The sequence below is a fragment of the Cinclus cinclus genome, chromosome 4, assembly GCF_963662255.1.
Source record: "Cinclus cinclus chromosome 4, bCinCin1.1, whole genome shotgun sequence".
NCBI classification, from domain to species: Eukaryota; Metazoa; Chordata; class Aves; order Passeriformes; family Cinclidae; genus Cinclus; species Cinclus cinclus.
The window spans coordinates 51,695,473-51,717,153 of NC_085049.1; the positions used below are offsets into that span (position 1 = coordinate 51,695,473).

Here is a 21,681-nt window from a genome sequence, read left to right on the forward strand (position 1 = left end):
GGCTGGGTTTAAACCATAACACCAGGTTCCTGAGAAATTTTGTTGATTGGTAAACTCTGTCAGTGATGTCCTGTACTTAACACACCTCAAGTACCATGTTTAGTTTTGGGCCCTTCACTACCAAAAGACATTGAGGTGCTGGAACATGTTGAGAGAAGGGCAACAAAGCTGATGAAGGGTCTGGAACACAAGTCTTATGATAAGCAGCTGAGGGAGATGGGACTGCTTTGCCTTGAGAAAATTAGACTCATTGCTCTCTTAGACCACCTGAAAAGGGGTTGTTGCCAGGTGAGTGTCTGCCTCTTCTCTCAGGTTACAGGTATCAGGATAAGAGGAAATGGCCTCAAGTTGTCCCAGGGAAGATTTGGACTGGATATTAGCAAAAAATTTCTTCATGGAAAGGGTTGTCAAGCATTGAAACATGCTGCCCAGGGAAGTGGTGGAGTCACCATCCCTGGGGGTATTTAAAAGATGTGTGGATATGGGACATGGCTTAATGGCTGATGGTTGGACTTGATGATGTCTTGACTTGATGACTTGAAGACTTTTCCAAGTAAAAGATTCCAGGGTTCTACTAAGAGCTGAATCTCTGAAGTGAGGCATTGCTCTGATGCACAGCCCCCTTCTGAAGCGTTAGACTGTAGGGAGTCACCACTATATGATGAACCTGTGTAAGCTTGCCAGAAGCAACACCATATCTGCTTATTTTTTAACTCCTTCACACCTTCTAAATCACCTTAGATATATGGGGGTGGTCTCTAACATTATTCTTTCTGCTTGAAGACCTCAGCTGGCTATTCACACAGCAAAGGGGTGTCATCTGTGTAAATAAACCTATTCCATTTCATGATATTCACTGAAATAGGGTGAGAGATGTTCACTTCCCATGTTTTACCTTACTCCTAAATATACAGCTCTATGGAGAGAGACCATTGTAGCCACATGAATGCATTTACTCAGCCCTTACAGTGTATGTCAAGCTGTCTCATCAGTTACCATGAATACAGCTGGACCACTTGTTCATCCAAAGGATTGGATTGACAATGAGGAGAAAAGCAGGAAGAAACTGAAGTTTTTGTCAGAACTAAGTATTTATTCCTAATCTTGAAAATTTTCCTTTTACCTAAAGCAACAATATGAAAGGCCACAGAGTACTTTCAGGTCACTATAATCTCTACAGACCTGCTTGCAATCTTTAACTGCTAAATACTTTCAATTGAAGACCAAAGTATTCCATAGGTATCTCAACTAAAATCGAGAGTTGGAATTCAGGCCTCACTGTTTAAATCAACAATCCATGTTCCTCTCAATGTGGGTACATTAAATTTACAGATACAGACAAGCTTAAGTTTTAGCATTTGAGTCATGCTGTTCATCTTCTTAAAATTAGGCATGTATGGAGGTGTTTTCAGGATCGGGGCTACATCATCGAGCGATTAGAAAACAGTCCCCTCTGGGTCTCAATTAAACATGGCTCCAGCAGCACAAATCAATGTACTGGGATAGTGATTGAAGCTGAGATCATGTCTACAGCACAAGGCATGACTGACATCAGCGTGTTAATCTGGGGTGTGAGCACTCTGTGCCTGCTGAATCCCTTCGTTTACCTGCAGTTATAGCAGTGCAACTGTTCTCTTGCCAGTATAACATACTTCTGCTGGGAGGGGGGCAGGGGGAGAGAGGGAGACAGGAGTGAGTGCACCAAGGCTTGATGCCATTATGATACAGATGGTGATCACACATGTGGAACTACTGTCAGGACACACCCAGGAGGATGCACTGCTCTGGATGTCTTTGATAAGGGGTAGAGATAAACACTGCAGCTCTTCAGCATTGCCTGTGATAAGCCTTAACAGTAAAATCAAGGCTGCTGTAGGCTGCCACAAATGACAAACTTTTCTTTCTAGAGCAGTGTGTATTTATAAGCTTCATTCTAGTTTAGACATGGCTATAGTTAATTCATGTTTATAAAGCACTGAAATTGAAAGGCATTATGCAAATGCAAAATATTCTTCAGATGCAAAGCCTCTTTTTATTTTTCAAAAAGGGTGCTTTCTTTATTTCTCAGTGATGTTTTTGCTTATGTTGTAAATGATTGGTTGCCTGTGTTTGCTGTTGTAACATGTATTCTTATTACGACTTTGTTTGTCTTTATTGGGATGTCTGCTTTTCAATCTCCAAGGAATTTCTTAAATACTATGCATGCAAATTTCAGTTCACAGATGTGCAAATTGCATAAACACTTTCCATCCCTCTTAGGTAAAAAAGCTGGAAGTTGCAGAAGTGGTATATACTTGGTATGTGTGTGCTGGCACAGTACTCAAACCACAGCTCTTTGAATCTGTATTTTGTTTCTGAGTATCACTCCCAAATCCAGAACAATTAGATTTAATGATTTCTGAATTGTTTACTCATAAATAGTCAAGCACAAAACCTTGTATATTAAGAATTAATTTAAAACTGGTGCTTTGGCCCTGCTTAATGAAATTTTATGAAGAAAATTAACTTACAAACTGAAAAAGGAAAACACTTCTAAGTGATTCTTAGTCTTTTCTTTTGTTACAGTGGAAGAACTGTGGAAGGATGTCTGTGACTCTTTGAGGCTACCTTTATTAAAAAAAAAGAAAATAAAAGAAAATAAAAATAATAATAATTTTAAAAAAAGAGAGAATAAAAATTAAAGGCTACTGGTTGTTTGGAAACCTCTTAAGGACTTCTGGGGAAGAACTTGTATCTGATAAAGCTGAAGGTCTCGGCATGATCTCAGTGATTTAGAGTACTAATAACATATTTCCTCTTTACTGTGCACAGAGGAAATATTCCCAGTATTTTTAATTCAAAATCTCTTCATGGCTGTGTGATTTTAAATAACTAGTAAAAGTAAATTCTCTTTTGGGTACAAGACAAAACACAGTTCTTTGAGAAATCTGGGAAGGAGGCAGGAGAGATAATTTCAAAAGTTTCAGAGTCTGGAGTCCAATTCCTATTTATACGGCATAATTGAACCAGTGCAGTATAACAGTGCATGTCTTTGGTTACCATATTCCACTGAATGCTGAAGAATTATTGCTGGGGAAGAAAAAAAAAAACCAACAACTGAATATCATGGGAAAAAGAGAGTCAACCCTCTGAATTCACATCAGTTTCTTCTTGCTCTTTCAGGAGCTGTCAATAGTCATTGTTATCAGTCCAGGAGTAACAGCATTATAATGGTAATTTTGCACCTTTTAACTATTTCATCAATTTAACACAAAATTTCAAAGCATGATCAATCTGATGTGGATTAGGTGAACATGCAATACACAGCATGTTATTAGGCATTTCACCCATGTCTCTTGTATATATTATACCCTGGAACCTAAATCAAAATATTCATAACTCACTGGAGAGAAATGAAAAAATTATTAACTTAGTATTTGGGGAAAATGTGCAATCACAGAAACGAGAAAGATGCACTCTGGCCTGGGAATGAATTGCTGAGAAGTGAGAGTAAGGAGAAGGTGCCCGAAGCATAACTCCCATGACACACTGTGGTGGCACTTCTAACTGCACTGTTTGCTTTCTCATATAAAAGGATTTTAGGAAAAGGGAAAAAAATTAAAAGGAAATGGAAATTAGTAGTAGGAGTGAAGATTGTTGTCTTATGGCCCTTTTATCCAAACTGACTTTCATTAAACAATTTCCAAATAGTTATATGCATATATAGATATATATATATATGTGTGTGTGTGTGTCTGCATGTGTCCCCTAACATTTTGGGTTTTCATTTTGGTATGTAGATGCATACTCATTGTGTTTACTTTGTAGTAATGTAAATATAGAATCAATTTTTTCATGGGAAGGATTAGAGAATCTCAAAGTTCTGGACATGTAACGGCTGTGCTTTAATGGGAAGGGGAAAAAAAGAGAGAAATGATACTTCAGATTATCCTGTTGAATTGCTACTTTTAAGTTTTCTGTGATTTGAGGATCGTGATTCCCTGGGCTACTGAGATTGTGTTGCTGTTTGAAACTCCAAAGCATCAAAAAAGTACTCTGCCATGTATGTATACTTCATATGGGGAAGCTACACAGAATTTCACAGTTTTTGACCCCAGAATTTTAAAACACAAAGGGCAAGCTCACTGGGGACCCAGGAAGTTTATACAGATTTGTGGCTCCTTAAAAATATGGCAGAAATTTGTTGCATAAAAAGAAATTCCTCTGATTCAGACAATAATGTGGTTGCTTATGTTTTTGAGTTTTTTTCCTATATCAGTAAGCTCTTTGATACTACTGTCAACTTCTCAAGGATTTCTTAAAGTTCACAACCTCACAAATGTAAAAATTGAGTTGAGAACAGCTAAAGGAGATTGGCTTTGAAGTAAAGAGGATGCTTTTACTTACTAAAAATTATCCAATGTGTAAATCACCATCTGCCTTTTACATTTGAATTATTTTCTGATATCCTTTGCAGTAGAAGTGGTCTCCAGGACTTTCAACAGTTGAATACATCATGAAGTTTTGAGGATCACTGTGCTGACCACTGTGCTGACTTATTTTTAAGCTCAGGAAAAGAGATGCTGAGAATTCACAATTCCTGGGAAATTCCACTGCAGTGTCCAACTACATTCATGATTTGAATGTGCTTTGAATAGAGTTGCCTGTCTGTCCTGTTGCTTTGCAGGAGCTTGTCCCTTGACCTGACATAATAGAAATTAATTTGAGTCATCACTTTTCTGCCTGGCATGTTAACCTAAACTGCTGATGGCCAAACTGTTGTAGGGGAAAAGCAGGTTAATCACCACAATTAAAATCAACTTCCAGATTTTGACTATCTTTAGCCAGTTAGCCGTATGGAACTTTTTCTGGATGATCATCCCCAGAGTGATTCCCCTTGGAGCTTTCATACTTGTATAACTACCACTAGGTTTAGCTTAAAAAATATAAAGAACCCATTAAAAAATTCTGAGACATAAATATATTTAATGGCAAGATTGAACATCTTGAATTTTCTTCCATTCATTCTGTGTTTATTTCTATGCCAAAGGCATAGACTGTTAACTGGAACATTGAGAGTTCCTTATTGTAATCCCCAGTACCTTCTACTGCAGGAACATTAACAGAATGATATTCTCCTTCTGTTTGGTGATTACAGCTTTTGTGTTTGGTGTTATCCATATGCTATGATGGTAGTTTTATGACAAAGTAAATAGAGGTTTATATATCTGTTCTTCCATGAATCTGCCATTTACCTGATTGTTTCATTATCTCCAGTGCCTCACAGTTGTGAATTGAGCTGATTTATAGGCCTGGACAGGCCATCTATATCACATGCTGAGAGCAAGTAAAGATAAACTGAGCTTCCGAAACTGACTGACACTAATGGCTAGTTATAAATATTTTCTTTAGCTAAGAATATTTAAAAATAAAAGGAAGAGAGAGAGGCAGCTCTGCAAAGGGGTTGGCTTTTTTCCCTTATAGCAGATTCTCTTCTTCATTGGGAGAATTGTGATAAGAAAATGACTTGAAGTTGAGGGGATTTAGGAAATTAATTGCTGAAAGAGTTAAAATTCCTATTATACAATTCTTTGTGAGGCAGTATAAGGTACAGATGTAGGAAATATGTAGAAATAGTAAGTAAAGGAGTATCTGCGAAACGGATGACAGCTGAGGTCTACTGAAATATATATACATATATAATTGTCCAAACTCTGCTAAGCCTGATCCAGGGAACTTAAAGAAAATGTGTCAGGAGCATAAAACCTGGTAAGAAAGCAAAGATTTTCAACACTGAAGCTTCTGCCTTGTCAGTTTCCAAGAAAAAGAAAATGCAAACAGACGAATGGCAAAAAAACCATTATGTCTTAAAACACACTATATATTTGTCCCTTTCAAACCACTAGCAAATATTACCTCGGGAAAAAAAAAAAGCACAGAATTTAATGGCAGGAAAAGTGGCAATTACTCTCTTCCTGAGGGGGGGAATCATTCCTTTAAATTCCAGTTACATAAGAATATGGGTAATTAGACTATTGAAGAACTCTGTGACAGAAAGTGGGCACTAGAAAATGTCTATGAAATATGATTCTCATTCATAGAGCTTTCTGAACTATTGAACACCCACAGAGCAAAATTAGCTGCAGATTGGTCTTTCTATATCACGGAAATAATAGAAAATAGGACTAGAGGGAAGTGCAAGTGTCTCCCTCATCTAACCTCGGTTCTCAGGCAGATGAATGATAGCTGAAACTTTCTGGTGGACTAGCACAGCCCCTAAAATAGGATAGACGTGTTTCAGGGATTTGGGGTTTTTGTTTGTTTTAGTTTTCTCTCTCAGTAGCACAGGAGGATTTGTTCCCAACTGTATGCAATAACCTGTGTTCTTAAAACATCTAATACCACCACAGTGCACTGTATTTCATTTCTGTGTGTATTTATTTCACCATAAACCAAAGCAACATTTGAATTTAAATTCTGTTGTGCTGCAAAAGTTGTTTCAGGGAAGAAAGAATTTAGTTAATTAAACTTTTTCTCACCAGGTGTTCCTTGTGGCAGAATTTCGAAAATTCTGCGTGTTTCTGAGACACCTATTCAGCCTCAGAGAGTATGTGAGGGAAAACAGCACCCATCTCTGCTCTTTGCATTTTAAAGTAACATTTCTGCGGTGAAGGGAACATCCACGACAGAAGAATCTGCTCGCAGCGTGTGTTCCTGCTACGTGTGACACGTGTATCTGTCCTTAAATGTATTCAGAGAGACAGAAATGTTCCACATTGTATCTGTATCTGTGTTCAACATATGGAGCATTCGTCTGTATCTGAGAAGAAAAACAACAACAACAGAAAAAACCCCTCACAGCAAAAGCTGTAGCGCGATGGAGGCTTGACGCAAGACTTGAGCTTTATGTTTTTATACTCGCACGGTGGAGGTTACCCTGTCCTCACCTTCGGTTCATTCTTCTGGGCTTTACGTCTCAGGAGCTGAGAGCCGGGAGACAGAAAGTGAGCCCGGAGCAGATACGGGCAGCCACGGAGGGCAGAGCATGGGATGCCGAGGAGGGGACCCCGCGGCCCCGCCCGTCTCGCCCCGCCGGGGCACGGCGTGTCCTGCTCCCTTCCGACCTCCGCTGCTGTCGCGGAGCCTGTGCTGGGCTAGTCGTTGAGGAACGATACCTAGCGGAAAAATCAACAGGGAAAAGGGCATCCTGAGAGAAATGCCTCTGAGGAATACGCGCTCTCTGGAAACCGCAGCGGGAGGCTGTGGCAAGCGCTCTTCGGGAGCGATAGGGTGTCTCGCCAGGTCGAGTCTCAATTTTTTGCGCATTTATGAAACACTGTATCAAGTGGCTTTTCCCGTTATCTTCCTCCTTCTCTCACGCATACAGACTTACCTTTTTGTTTCTCCCCCTCTTTTTGCTACTACCCGTGCCCGATGCAACATTCCTTCCTACACGGCCAGGGTTATACCCCTGCCGTGCCCCATGTCAGGCATTCCCTGCCCATCCCCGATTTAACATCCCTGCCGTCACGGGTGTGCGGTTCTTTCCCTTGCCGTAGGGAAAGGTTCTACAGATGAAAGACAAAGGGCGTCAACCGCACGAGGACGGCGGCGCGGTCGCTCCCCACTCCCGGAGCCGCGCCGGGGGACCGAGCACCTGCGGAAACTTTTTTTTTTTTTTTTTTTAAATAATGATAATGGTAATAATAATAAAATGGCAGGACGGTTCCCTTTGGGCGCGGCCCGGGGCCGTGGGTGCGGGGGCTCGCTGCGCGCCCCGCGGGGCTCCGCGTGCGTCAGGCGGCGAGTGGCGTCAGCGGGCGCGGAGCGGCGGGGAGCGGGCAGCGGGAGGGGGGAGAGAGGGAGGGAGCTTCGTCAGGAGGCGATGCCGGTACCGCCGTGACATCACCCCGCGGCTTATATAGTTGGGGAAGGGTCTGGGTCCCCCGTCTGGTGCCTGCAGCCGCCCGTCAGCACGCGTGCGGAGGGCGAGGAGCGGCGGGGCTCTGTCTGTCTGTCTGTCTGTCTCTCTCTCTCTCTCTCTCTCTCTCCGTCTCTCCCTAGGATTTATGGACTTTACTTTCTAGAGGGCGGCGCGGCAAGGATGAGAGTCCAGCTGGTGTGCGTGGTGCTGCTGGCCCTGGCCTCCTGCAGCCTCTGCTCCGGTAAGTGCCCGCCGCCGCCACCGCCGGGCGCGCCCCGCACCGCCCGGCCCCGGACCCCTCTGAGCCGCTCGGCGCTGAGTCGCTCCCGGAGCCGTAGAACGGACCTAAAGGAAGGAAGGTTCACCTAAAGTGAAGTCGCTTCAGGTTCTGCCGGCTGTCCTCATTAGGCGCCCGGGAGCCGGCTCTGATAACGGGTTCTGGCCAGCATCATTTTGTTATCACTCCTCAAACTTTCTCCCTTCTTGCAAGCCGTTCTCCTCACAGCATCCATACCACCGTAATTAGTGTAGGCTAGTCATTGGAAATACAAATCAGTGCAGACCATCTGCTTGGTTGTGCTGTGTTTCATTGAATATCATGTATTTCCAAATTAAGATACAAATTGTAATTTCTGCAGCTCATATGAACAGCTGCTGTAATCCAAAACAACATGAATATGTATGCCTTTCACTCACTTTTTAGGGAGAGAAATATAATTTTATTATCTGGAGAAAAGTTGCAAACAACCAATCTGAAATCATGACCAAAACAACCCAACCAAACAAACAAAAAAAAAAAAAACACTGAAGCACAGGCAGATCACACAGTAAGAAGGTTGATGTAAATGTACTTCTTTCCCAAGAGCAGCTGCTTTAAAAAGCTCAAAAGGACAATGATATGTTACAATGCATGTCCTGCTTCCTTGAAAAAATGACGCATCTTAAGCATGTGCCATTTATGTCTAAAGTTTATTACCAAATAGGTATGGTTAAACGGGTGTATGCACACATATATGAAGCAGAATAGCCTGCAAAATCCAATCTTAACTTACTTGAAAATTAATTTTTCACTCCAATAAATTACTGGGTAAATTTACAGGCAACTTCATTTTTCAACTTTAGTGTTCATAGGGACTCAGAATTCCCAATTCTCATTTTAGATGAAAGTTTCCAGTTTGTGTTCCCCTATGGAAGAAAAATGTAAACCACATAATACCTGCATTTTATTACAGTTTAAATATAATTATTCTGTATATTATAGAGAATGCATGATCCTAGTGACAAAATATAACAATTTTTTTCAGCCCTTATATTTCTAAGCTTTTAAAACAAATTCCTCACTAGTATTTTCTGTGAAGCAGTTTCAAATTCAACTCCTTATAGAGCCTGAATGAAAGACCACTAAAGTAAAAATACTTAAGTGGGGATTAAAATAAGTTCATTAAAAAAACCCAGAAGCCAAATTGTATGGGGAACTAACACAACGGTTTATTTGCTTGAAAATTTGAAATTTATTTTTAAATGAGAAATGCTGCAGAGAAGCTTGTGTGAAGGGGTCCAAATAATTTGTAACTAATATGGAGAGTTATACCATAGAGTAAATGATTGTTAAATTTTCTTTTGAAAATGTTTGCCCTCATGTGAAAGTATGTACCTGTAGAATGTACTTGTTCCTTTAAAATGTGAATATATGAATAGAAACTATCTTTCTTGTCAGTAGAATCAAGAATACATCAAACTGTGTGAATTTCTCTCTGATTTTAATAATAATGTGTAACCAGGCTTTTTATACACTGCTCTCTGAGTCTTTTCTTTTTATGCTTTTGCTCCTCATCCATCTCTCTTCACTCCTGAATTACCTGAACATGCTTCCTTCTCTCCCTCCCAGCCTTGCTTTATTCTTCACTCAAGGAATTTTGACTCTCACCTAATGTCCTCTAGATTTCTTTTTTTTTCCAATCCAAATGCTTCTTAATACCTTCTTTCCCACCTTTTATGCCTGCAGCTATCTTCCAGCCTTAATGTGTGGAAGTTATCTTCCATCCTTTAGAGAAACAAAAACCAGGTGCTAACCAGGCACAAGTCCTTTTACTGTTCTCAGTTGGTGCGATCCAGGACACCAAGAATCATGACGCTGTCGTTGTGTGTGGGTTCACCTGCTCACAGGAGATAATGTCATTGAAATTCAGCTGACTGATCTTGTGCTGCCAGCAGAACCTTGGCTAATGGTAAAGGTGGTAAAGCTGACTGCCATTCCTACTGAAAGAGCTAAAAGGCTTTAGCTTGGAGATCAGTTGCCAGTGACTTGATGATTGATCCACAACTAATCCTATTTAATATGAAAATTTAAAATATTAAATAAGGCTGGTTGCAGATCGACATTACAGCAAGTCACCTAAATGCAATAACTTCGATTCTAAAAATAATGAGTGAATCTATTGTACTGGTAAGGCAAAGGTGAACAGGAGCATCCCTACAGAGGAAGGGGTTATTGTGTGACGCACGGAAGTTTTCTGATGACCTAAATAACAGGAATAAGAGACAGTGCAACAGTACAAAGTGCAGTGGCTTAGGAGATAATAGAAATTCCTCTTAAAATCTCCTTTTTAACCAAAGCACAAACTGTTGAAAATCTGAGGAATAGAAGACATTGTCTTATTATCTAACCTGGTTTTTTTTCTTTTTTTTTTTTGGGGGGGGGTGTTCAGCCACAAAAGATAAACAAAAACAAAAGATATGTAAGACAAATGCTCTCTTGTATCTAATGGTAAGCATTAACATGGTTAAGTATTGAGGCTTCTGAACCAAACTGTACTATGCTGTTCTATCTTGAGAACACATCAGGTACAGAAGAGGGCTGCTTTGATGAGTCGGGGAATACAAGGTGTTTGCAAGGAAGGAAAATAGGTAAGAGTCCAATAAATCTGGGCATAGCCTTTCAATGAAACATTTATGGGATTTCCAGGGCAATGTTTTTTGACCAAAAAGACACAGCAATCTTGCACTTGTTTGGTAATATTGTAAGGATGCACAAAAGCACTAAGCAGGGAAAAGCAGTGATTGCTCTAAATAAATACATGATGGGTAAATACAACAAATAGAAAGGCATAATTTATAGTGTAGGAATTTATTTGCAAACCATGGGTACATTTGTAATTAGAAATAAATTATACTTGAAATCAGAAGCGAGGAAGCATTGATATTTAGGAGAATTTCCTAAATAAGAAACAAAGTAACAGTAGTGGTGAGATTTATTGACATTGATCATGAGTGATTTTTAAGAGCCTTGTAATGGGTGGCTTCTGTGCTGACAGAAACCTGTGGCACATTAGCACATGCTTGTGGTCCCTTACAGTCTCCAGTTCTGTGAAAGGTAGTGACACACAGTGGTGATGGTCCCTGAAATGAAGACATAGGCAGAATCTATCCACAGATTCTTGGTAGGGTCTTACATGCCAACAGCACTGCTTATTTTAGAGGAAGTGCGATATAATCTATATGAATATGAAATATAATTTTGTTTAGTATGGTTTGAAATATTGGTGCATTGTTTGGTTTTGGACTGTTGGTATTCCAGGAAAGGTAAAAGCTATGTGGAAGTCTATTTCACCTGAAGACTTAACTGATTCCTTCAATTTTTTTCTTTTCGAGCTGTAATTGCTGCTACCAAGGCACCAGATCTTCACTGTGATTCTCTTCTCCATCTTGTGATACTGTGTGGAGAAATGTCTCTGTGTGTTTTCTTTTTCCACAGCAATTTTTACCTTATTTACCAAATCACAGGTCTTGCAAGTCTACTGAGCTATCAAAGGTTGATTCAATCAGTAAAGAAAATGCCTAGACTTCCAGTCAGAATACTTTCTTTTTGTATACACATTGTCAATTGCTTGTATCATAAACTGGTCAAGTTCAGTTCTCTCACATCAGTAAAAATATCCTTAATTTAATTAAGAGTAATCAAGAATTATCAAGAATATTGATTATTAATCAAGTAATCAACTGCTGTTTAGCTTAATAATTACTATTTAAATAAATATTATTTGAAAACAAATATTCAAGTTTTTCTTCCAAAGTAAGCAAAGATGACAAATATTTATTATGAAAATAATGAAGAATATTGCAGCAGTTTTTTATACTGAAGGAATTGCAGTTTAATGAGCCTTTCCGCTGTGAAACGGAGATAAATGAACATTTCCATTTAGTTCAATAAGCTTGATCATGCTTTAAAAATGTAATGAGTATTTATTTTAGCATAAAGTTGCTATTAATTGAAGACCCTGAGAGTCCCTCTAGGTCACTGGTGTTTGTGTTTATTCTTTATTTTTAAAAAATCTTTTAAATGTCAAGTTCTGCATACTGGGTTGAAATGTCCATGATTTATGATCAAATAATAAACATATGTTTCTGGTTTATTCCCAGATTCAGAAGAGGAAATGAAAGCATTAGAAGCAGATTTATTGACCAATATGTACACATCAAAGGTAATTATTTTTCTTCCTTTACCTGACAGGGAGGGAGCAAATGAATTCTCATTACAAACCCAAAAGTCTTTGCACAAAGTAATAACCTATGATCTAGACAGAAAAGTTCAGTGTTAGGTTTTACTTTGGTGCAAGATTTGCTCCGGTTCAAAGGAAATTTAAAGGTGTTGATGTGACACACTAAACGTGTTCCTCGGTTGTAACACTGGTACTTTCATTAAACTGTCAAAACTGTGTTATGTACAGAGATGTAAATTTATGTGAGGAAATGTGTTTCCAATAAGATTATGCCCGATGAAAGCTAAATTAACCTTGAGTCAAATCTGTAAGTGCTATTTTTATGCGGAATTCTTCCTATAAGCATATAAAATTAAGACAATCATAAAGCAAAAATAGTTAATACATATGCTAATTGTGGTTTAAGATTTTAATCATAGTGTCAGTACAGGAACATGGGGACATGATTGTGAATATACTAACATTGTAAATGGCATTTCCTTGACAGGTTTCCAGACTGTGAATAATGTTTATGTTATTTAATATGAATATATAAAAATTCAGTGAAAACCTCATATTGACAAGGTGAAGCAGAAAGTGTTGTGCATATATATTACATAGTCTGATAGACACTTTCTCAACAAAATTATTTCCCATAAATGATTTAAGAAATATGTATGCTTAATATATCTTCAGTGACATATAAAGAACAAACTCTGAAACAAGCGCTATGGGTTTAAGAGTCAATATTTTGATTCATTATTCCAATAAAGTTTAAGTGGTACTTAAATGTGATGGAAAATAAAATGAGAAATGGATAATTTCTTCCCCCAAAAATAAATTTTCATAAGTGAATGACTAGTTGAAGGTTAAAGACAAAACCTGCCAGGAAGATTTCTGTATATACTGTATTTAAGTATATGTGACCTTTTCCTCAGTACTATTGGATAGAAAATGCATTTTCTTTATCTGGTCTGGCAGTCCTTAGATCTCAATGTTCTTTACTGGCATGATAGTTAACCTTAGATTTAAATAGACCTGCTGGCCACTCACTTTTTTAAGGTATAGAAAGATTTAATAACTACTCCTTTTCCGAGACATATTTAAATGTAGGAAACTGACAAAAAAAGAGGTTTTTTGATGTGTGGCAAAGCATAGCATGCCCTGGAATAAAACCCTGCAGCTCTTGGTATTTCTGATACTGACTTTAGTGGATCTGTGAACATAACTTCAATCTTATCCTCCCCCTCACCACAGAACACAACCTCAGGTAACTCCAAATACACAAAAATATTGCACCAGTTAATAATGTCTTGATGTTTGCCAAAATACTCTTATGTTTTTTTAATGTCAGGTGGCTTGCTATTCAGCTTCCTTAGGGTATTTGCCAGAGTTAACTGACACTCGAAGTTGACAGAAGCAGTGGATTCATGTTGGAGACATTGCTTTAATTCTGCATTATACCGCCTTAAATCACCACGTAGTGTTCATTAGTTGAATATACGTTGTCTCTTGACATCAAAGCATGACATGGGGGAAACACTAAAAACTGTGTGTTAAATCTTATTAGATATTACTAGAGTAATATTGCTATCCCATTCCTTACTGAAATTATTTTTTTTCTGTTGTCTGCTGCTAAATTATAACCCTTATTGCAACAAATTATGGTTCTGGTGTGATAGACAAATTTGAAGATGGTATGTGTAATAGCTGTCTTGTGTTGTGCCTGAGATCTGGTTTCATTTGAGAGCAATTACTGCTAAATTGCACTGTGCTTGACACTGACTTGGTGATCAACAAAGGAAATCCTAACAAGTTAAACAGCATTAAGATGGGAAAAGAAGATACTGTTTATAGAAGCTGAGATCTATAAGTGCAACAAAATGGATTATCACTTCTGGATTTAGTATTTGATAGAACAAAAATCTACCTAAGTAGGCACTTGTGGACTATAGTATGAAGACTACAGCCAGGGCTTAAGCGCACCTCTTGCAGTGTTCAGTTGCCTATCCAATATTAAGGGAAGAGTTGCCTTATGCCTTTGACTTCACAGACTGCTGTCCAGTGCCTGCTGCCCCTTTTCAAGTTACTCTTCAAAGCCACCTATATGCTGAATCACTCCTCATCCTTAAAGAAGTAGTTCATGCTTATTGCAACCTGTCTTCAACCCCTAATACAGTTTGTCACCCTTCCCTGCTGTTACATCTGAGCCGAGATACAAGGACCAAACAAGTCCTTACAATGCTTTGTCTGTCTTTTTTTAATAAGATAAAATCCAAAAGGCCATTTGGAAGATCTGTTAAAACAACAAAATCAGACTTGTCAAAAATATGTGGACAGTGATCTCCTGTCTATATTTTGCTTGAAATAGAAAACTCTATTCCTACCAAACTATTTCCAGCTTCCTAAATGCTTGCTTGAAAACATTAGTTGAATGTTGAATTAGTTTGAACTCAAAGAAGATTGAGACTATGTCATTTAGAGGGGAAAATAAAGTAAAACTAAAGTACTCCTTGGAGAATATATCATCCCTAGACTATACTCCACCTTTGGGGTACCACCCAACATTAATTTTATGAAGTCATGGAGTCACTGAGTTTTTGTTGTTCTAGGATGTCTATTTATGACTGTATTTACCCAGAGTTTAGCCTCCTTGTCTGAGGAGCTGCCTAGAAGTAGGAGGAACCTACAGCTACCTAGGAGATACTGACTTCCTGACTCAGTCATCACATAAAGAATTAATAAGGTTTACAGGCATTAATATACACCATGGAAAAATTTCTTTAACAGAACTTGGTGCTATATCTGATTAAAGCTTTTATTTCTATAGTTACAATCCGAACAAAATTCAACTATTTTTATGGAAAGGAACCATAGAGATCCTACACTAGCTTGGGATTTTTACTTCATTATGGCTTTGCTTTTTATCTGCTTTTATTAGATAAAGATAAGAATGTAAAATGAAATCCTTTTTCCTAATGAGAAATAGCATTTGGGATATATGGATGGATTATAACAAAAGAAGTATCTTAAGCAAACTATCAAGGGTATCATTCAACCAGAAATGGAAATAAAATATCATATAAATTATAACTTAGGCTCTTTTGTCTTGCATAAGACAAGCCTGTTGTCAGAGTAGGAAATAAGCTTATTTCAGTTTCTTAGATGATCTTAAATTCTCTTTCAAGATCCATGAAGTATGAAAAATTATATATCTTATTCTTATTTTACAAGCACGTTTAACATTGGAAATACATAATATTCAGTATTCACTTCAGTATTTATATACTTTTTAAATTCTAGTACATACTGCAGTCTCCTTTGTTTCTTCAGATCATTCTCAGGTATCAGTTACTCTTAAAAAAATTAGCTCTATCTTGGCATATAAAGGTTCCTTGTTTTATTGTGTTGGCATTTTCTAAAACATGTGTTGAGCTACTGTAGTTGATATTGCTTAGACCTGTGTGGAAAATGCATGAATATATAAAATATAAAATATATTACATATAATATAAAATATATCACATATTGTAAATTAACCTGAACATTTGGATTATCATCATCTTAAACTTGTTTTTTTTTTACATATACTTTTAGGATAACTGTCTCAGATTTTCTCCATAACCCTAAAAGCAAAGCAGTCTGATTTTAATGCTTGCTGTAGCAGTGGAGCAGGAAAATAATGTGACTGCTCTGTTCAGTGGCTGGACATGACCTGGAAAACTCCATATTCAGTTAAAATAACCCAATTTTCCTCTGAATTTAAAATAACACAAAAACCACTCTGAATTGTTAATGGTAGCAGTAAGTCAGAAGCAGGTGTACCAAGTGAAAATACTTTGAGGTGCATAACATTAATAAGAATGAGAATCCTTTAACAAATGAAATATTAGTTAGAAGCTTGCAGACAGCACTGCAATTTTGTTTTCTCCTAATCTCATAAGTAGGAGCTAAGACAATTTGCACCTAAGGAAATCTGCTATTTAATTACTTTACTTATACACAGAGGAAAAATCCTTTATGCATAGATGCGCATCAGGCTGACATAAAGTAGTAACTTTAGATAAAAAAGATTCTATAAGTTATGCAAAAAGTCATGAAAAATTACCCTATCCTTTACTTTTCTGTTTCCATCCACTAGAATATTTTTGGTTCCTACTTAACTCAGAAATCTCACTTGCTCGTGTGGTACTGACAATAGATTCCAAGCTCCATTGGAATTTAGCCATTGCAGTGCTTTTGTGTACCCAGGAGAGAACAGTGAACTGAAGAAGCCTCCTTATTTTTCATGGAAAGCTCCATATTAATGTATTTCAAAAATATATTAAAATGACCAAAGAACATTTTGAAATTGCATTGGATATTTGGTCTTTTTCCTAGTTTAGCTTCTGTTAATGAAATTAGATATTCTGCAAAGAGATTAATTTTATTTTGAAACTGTCACATCTTTTTAAAAAAATTGATAGACTAACTGGGGTTAGTCTATGGGACAACAGATGAGCTCAAAGTAAAAATTGAAATACCAATTGCAAGCTTCCAAATAAGATTTCAGCTCAAAATAATTTTTTTTTTCTTTTTTGGAATGTTGTCAGGAATCTGGGAATGCACAGCAGTTTTATTAAAAGGCTAAATCATTCTCATTTTGAAGGCTGTGCATGTATCAGGTGTATGTTTGAGTAATGACCATGGCCAAAAGAAAACTTTTTGTAGCTAATGCCAAGTGATACCAACTTTTCTTGTTTCTTCCTCGTTTCTCTGAATTTTCTTTCTTTTCCCTCAAAAAAGACTCAGGTGTGATGAGTATACATAAATCTTGCATGCAAGACCCCTTTGTTAGAAAGGTGCTCTAAAGAAACAGGTTATGTGATTACCTGATGTTCAGCCAAATAAGCACTGCATTAGTGCTGTCAAGTATGTGTGAAAGGCAATGTCTGTTTAGTGTCATACCTATATTTAACTTCCTACATACAGGAAAAGAAGCAACTACATTTCAGTTCATAGGTAAAGTCTTATCCTAATGTGCACAGCAAGGAAATCCTTTCCAGGAATAAATAGGAATTTGCTATTTGAATTTTGATTGAAGATTGCTATGTCACTAGTTCTAGTTTAAGGAAACTAAATTCTATACTCAGCACTAAAAGCAATACAGTGCAGAAGAAATAATTAATAGTGGGAGAAAGAAAAAAAACCAAACAAAATCATGAAAAGTAGTAAATGAGATAGGAATTAAGCTTTAAACTTACTTTTTTTCCTATTGATAATCAAAATTGAAGACGACTACTGCCACAACTGCTTGGATAAAGCTATACCAGTATACCAGTAGAAAAGTAAAAATCATGATTATCAACATTTCTTTAAAATGGTTTAAAAGCTCATCCATAATGCAATGATGCATTACGGAACAAGCAAAATTTGAGGCAAACCATGGTGAAATTTCCTTTTTTCTCTATTTCTGTATCATCTCTGGACAGGTTCATTATGGGCCACCTAAATGCAGGTGGTCTCAGTTTTTCAGTTCAGTTACCAAATCAGGAGTACTTTGTTTTCACAGCTATGTTTTATCTTTCATCCATCTTCCTAAGCCCATAGTCCTTCAATTAACAACTCCCAGGCTACTGACTTTCCAGCATCCAAAACTCCTGGGGCTTACAGATTCTGTAACTTCAGACCCAGACTCATCAGATAGCTCGTCCTGAAGCAGGGACTCCATTCCTTTTCTCAGGGAATTTTGAGATGATTGGTATTTGTTCTGAACTAGGGAGAAGTGTCTAGTTAACCACAGGCATCCAGCTTGGATTCCTGAGCTGGGAATTTATCCAATGGGTTTGATTCATTATCCTTATTTACACCTGTGAATTTATATATATTAATTTCCATCTGTGTTTTTGTTTGCACCTGTGCAGAATTACTATGAAATGCTGCCATTCTGGTTTGGTAGCAGTTTAGTTTTTTCATCATTTGTATCTACCTGGCGGGCAAGGCTGCAAGGAAGCAGACTTGGCGTGTGTAATAAATGAGTTGTCCTAGGTTAGGCACTCTAATTATTGTCTAAAATTTGAGCAGATGAAAAGCACTTCAGAAACATAAACTTGTTTCTAACAAAACGTTTGAATGTAGCACATGACTACAAAAAACCCAAAATGTGTTAAATAGTGGGTGTCTTTATTTTCAGATTAACAGAGCAAAACTTCCTTATTGGAAAATGACCCTGCTAAATGTCTGCAATCTCGTCAACAACATAAACAACCAAGTGGGGGAAACAGTAGAGGTAGATGAGGAGGATCTGGTTCCAGGGAGACAGTTCCCTGCTGCTCTGGATGGCTTCAGCTTGGAAGCAATGCTGACAATATATCAACTCCAAAAAGTTTGTCACAGCAGAGCCTTTCAGCATTGGGAGGTAACACAAACTGTCACAAATGCATGTTTCTACTGCTATTAATGTCACAGGCTCTGTTTGTAGTGATGTTGCAAAAATCCATATCCATGTGATCTCCATTACATTGTTTGAGCTTTCCTTCCCTTTTTTATATTCTCTAATACTTCTAATATGCCTCTTTCAGTAGTGAATTAGTGCAGAAGAGTAATGAATTAGTGCAGTTTCTGAAGATCTGATTGTATGTTTCCTACAATGAACCATGGATAAGTGAGAACTTTTTTGAACTACATACTTTACTCACTCTTTGTAGCCATTCCAGGCAACCAAACATATGAAAGTCATCACTATGCCAGAAAACATAATTAATATCAGCTTAACAGACACGATGTTGCTATAGATCTATTGAAGCAAAAAAAATGTAGCCAGTGTTTCTGTTTTAAGAACCTAAGGCAAAGTGGATTCAAACTGCAGGGATATATGCCCATGTGTACATACCATTTTACTAGGTACTCTGGTTTTCTTATCATTGCTAAGAGACTGGCAGCAAGGTAACTCCTGCTTTTTTTTTCCCCCCCTACACCTAAAGAGGGCCCTGGAAGCTGACACTGTGATTGTATGAATGATTGCTGCTCTTACATAATGATTGTTTATAGCCCATTTGTGATATTTATTTTAGTACAGTGATTACAGTGATTACACAGAAGCACACTAGGCACAATCCACTTGCATAGATATTGCACTAAAACCTGCTTTGTGTAGTGAAAAAAGACAGCTCAATATCACGACCCACGTTCCAGTAAAGCACATTTCTTCATCTGTCACAGTTTCATGTACAGACTAGCTGAACCCATATATTTTTTGTTTGTTTGTTGTTTGTTTGGGTTTTTGTTTTTGTTTTGCTTTGGTGTATATAACTGTATATTCCCAATCCTAATAATAAGTCAGGTGGTCCATTCAAAGGACTGCACCCTCTTTGAGAAACCAGAGTTTTCTGAAGACTCCCTTCATCAGTGCATTTATTGCTGGAAAGGAGCTACCCTAGAACCAAACATGCAATAATCCATATGTCTTAACCCCAGGTCTCTGCTTTGCAGGAAGTTCTAGTTTAAAATATTTCTTAAAAGATGATACCAGCAAGTAGTATATGCAGGTGTTTAACCTAAATGTGTGATAACTGAGTGATACTCGTTAGAAAACTTCCAGTCAATTTGAGTTTTAGTCTAAGGAGGATATACCAGCTTTCCTTTCTAGTCAAAACCAATTATCTAATTTCTTGAATTGGAATTTAAATATCACATCTGTAGGGCTCAGCTCATCTTTAGCCTGATTTTAGTTTTGTGCCTTGCGTTTTGTCCTTTTTTTTTTTTTTAAATTAATGCTACAGCTAATATAATAAAGATTTTTCTGGGTGGCAGATGTTAAAAGAATATTTTGTTAAAATTTTGAGGGGATTATAATCTTCATTACCAAAAAAAATTAGGTAACAGTGTATCTCTTCTTGTGTCCTGCAGTTACTTCAGCAAGACGCTTTTGATCTAGAGAACTCAAGCCAAGAAAAGGAAATCACAAAGAGAAAAAATCCCTATATTCTGAAACGGCAGCTACATGTGAACAAAGCTAGAAGACCATACATACTCAAGAGAAGTTCATATTACTGATGCAGCAGAAGAAAACAATGTATATTTAGTTTATAGGTAACTGTGCGTTATGGTTATCTTATCTAAATCTAAAATCATACTTGTGTGAAAATATACTCTGGAAAATCAAGACGATAACATAGCTGTGTCTTTTTGCAATTGCTGTTTCTTGATTGTGAATTTTTCCTACTTGAGATTAATTGGATTAATACATTTGCGAATAAAACTAGTTTTTAAGCATGATGTATTGTACAAAACTGAGATTTCAACATGCTTTCAAACAGTCTTGTAGTCTTTTCCAATTTTATAAAGCACACCAACATAACACTGAGTAAATTGATATTGTTCATAAATCCTACTGCGAATGCAACACCTCAAACATGTAAATGTTTCCAAATTTCTTGAATAATCTAGTATTTTATATTTTGACAAGTTTAATTTAATAGGGTACAGGTCTAAGGAAGAAAAGGAATGTTGTCAATTAACTATTAAGTGGAAATTTCAAAATTAATATTTTTAATAGCTTGCTTGCAAGTGAATTTTGATTTTTTGACTCCTAATGTATGAATACCCAGAAAAAAAAAAAAAAAACAAACAAAAACATAAGGCTGAATCATGTTCTGGTGCTGTCACTATTAAAAGTCAAAATAGTAATCTGGTTACATGAGAAACTTGGCAAAGTGTTTGAATGATTAATTGAAATTAGAACATCTTAAAATTACTATTAAAAGTCATTTCTTTTCCCTCCCTCCACAAATTTGTAGAAAACAGGAAGTTTTGGAGTTGAAAACAGTCATGAGACTAATATAGAGGAAGGGTCACAGCATGGGAAAAATTGTTTTCAAGCCATGAGGAATCAAATGCTGCCTGAAAGTTACATATTTTCCAGTTCCGTGTTTGTGATGTGAGCATGAGATTTGGGATCTTAACGATTCTGGGTTCCAGTTAAGAGGAAAACAGTCTGAAAGATCTGGGGGCCCCAACAACCATCAGAATTGAGGGGTAGTCCAAGACCTGTGAAGCCTGGATGCTCAGACCAGAAGGCAAAAATGGGACAGACATTGTTTTTAAAAACTTGCCTGTTTCCAGTTTGAGGAATTTCCTCAAAGCGATTCCCCTCTGACAAATAGCCACACCATCCCGCCCCCAAGCAAATAAAAATAACAAACCACACAAATAAACAACTTCTTCACCTTCCACACACACACAAACACCCCCAAACAACCAAGAATCCAACAGAAAACACAAGCACATGGAGAATTTCAAAACCCTCTCACAAGTTTGTTA

General features: G+C 37.5%; 1 protein-coding gene across 1 annotated transcript; it reads left to right on the plus strand.

The window, feature by feature from the left end:
* Positions 1–8,083: 8,083 nt before the first annotated feature.
* NTS (neurotensin) lies at positions 8,084–20,415 on the plus strand. Its single transcript, XM_062491244.1, has 4 exons — positions 8,084–8,144; positions 12,323–12,384; positions 18,554–18,778; positions 20,269–20,415. Exons 1-4 carry the CDS (start codon positions 8,084–8,086, stop codon positions 20,413–20,415), a joined length of 495 nt encoding a protein of 164 aa, XP_062347228.1.
* The last annotated feature ends 1,266 nt before the right edge of the window (positions 20,416–21,681 follow it).

Excerpts from the sequence above, each read along its gene's own strand:
- NTS (XM_062491244.1), top strand. The coding sequence starts at position 8,084 with ATGAGAGTCCAGCTGGTGTGCGTGGTGCTGCTGGCCCTGGCCTCCTGC. Across the intron at positions 8,145-12,322 it reads CTCCTGCAGCCTCTGCTCCG|ATTCAGAAGAGGAAATGAAA; the intron begins GTAAGTGCCCGC and ends GTTTATTCCCAG. Across the intron at positions 12,385-18,553 it reads CCAATATGTACACATCAAAG|ATTAACAGAGCAAAACTTCC; the intron begins GTAATTATTTTT and ends CTTTATTTTCAG.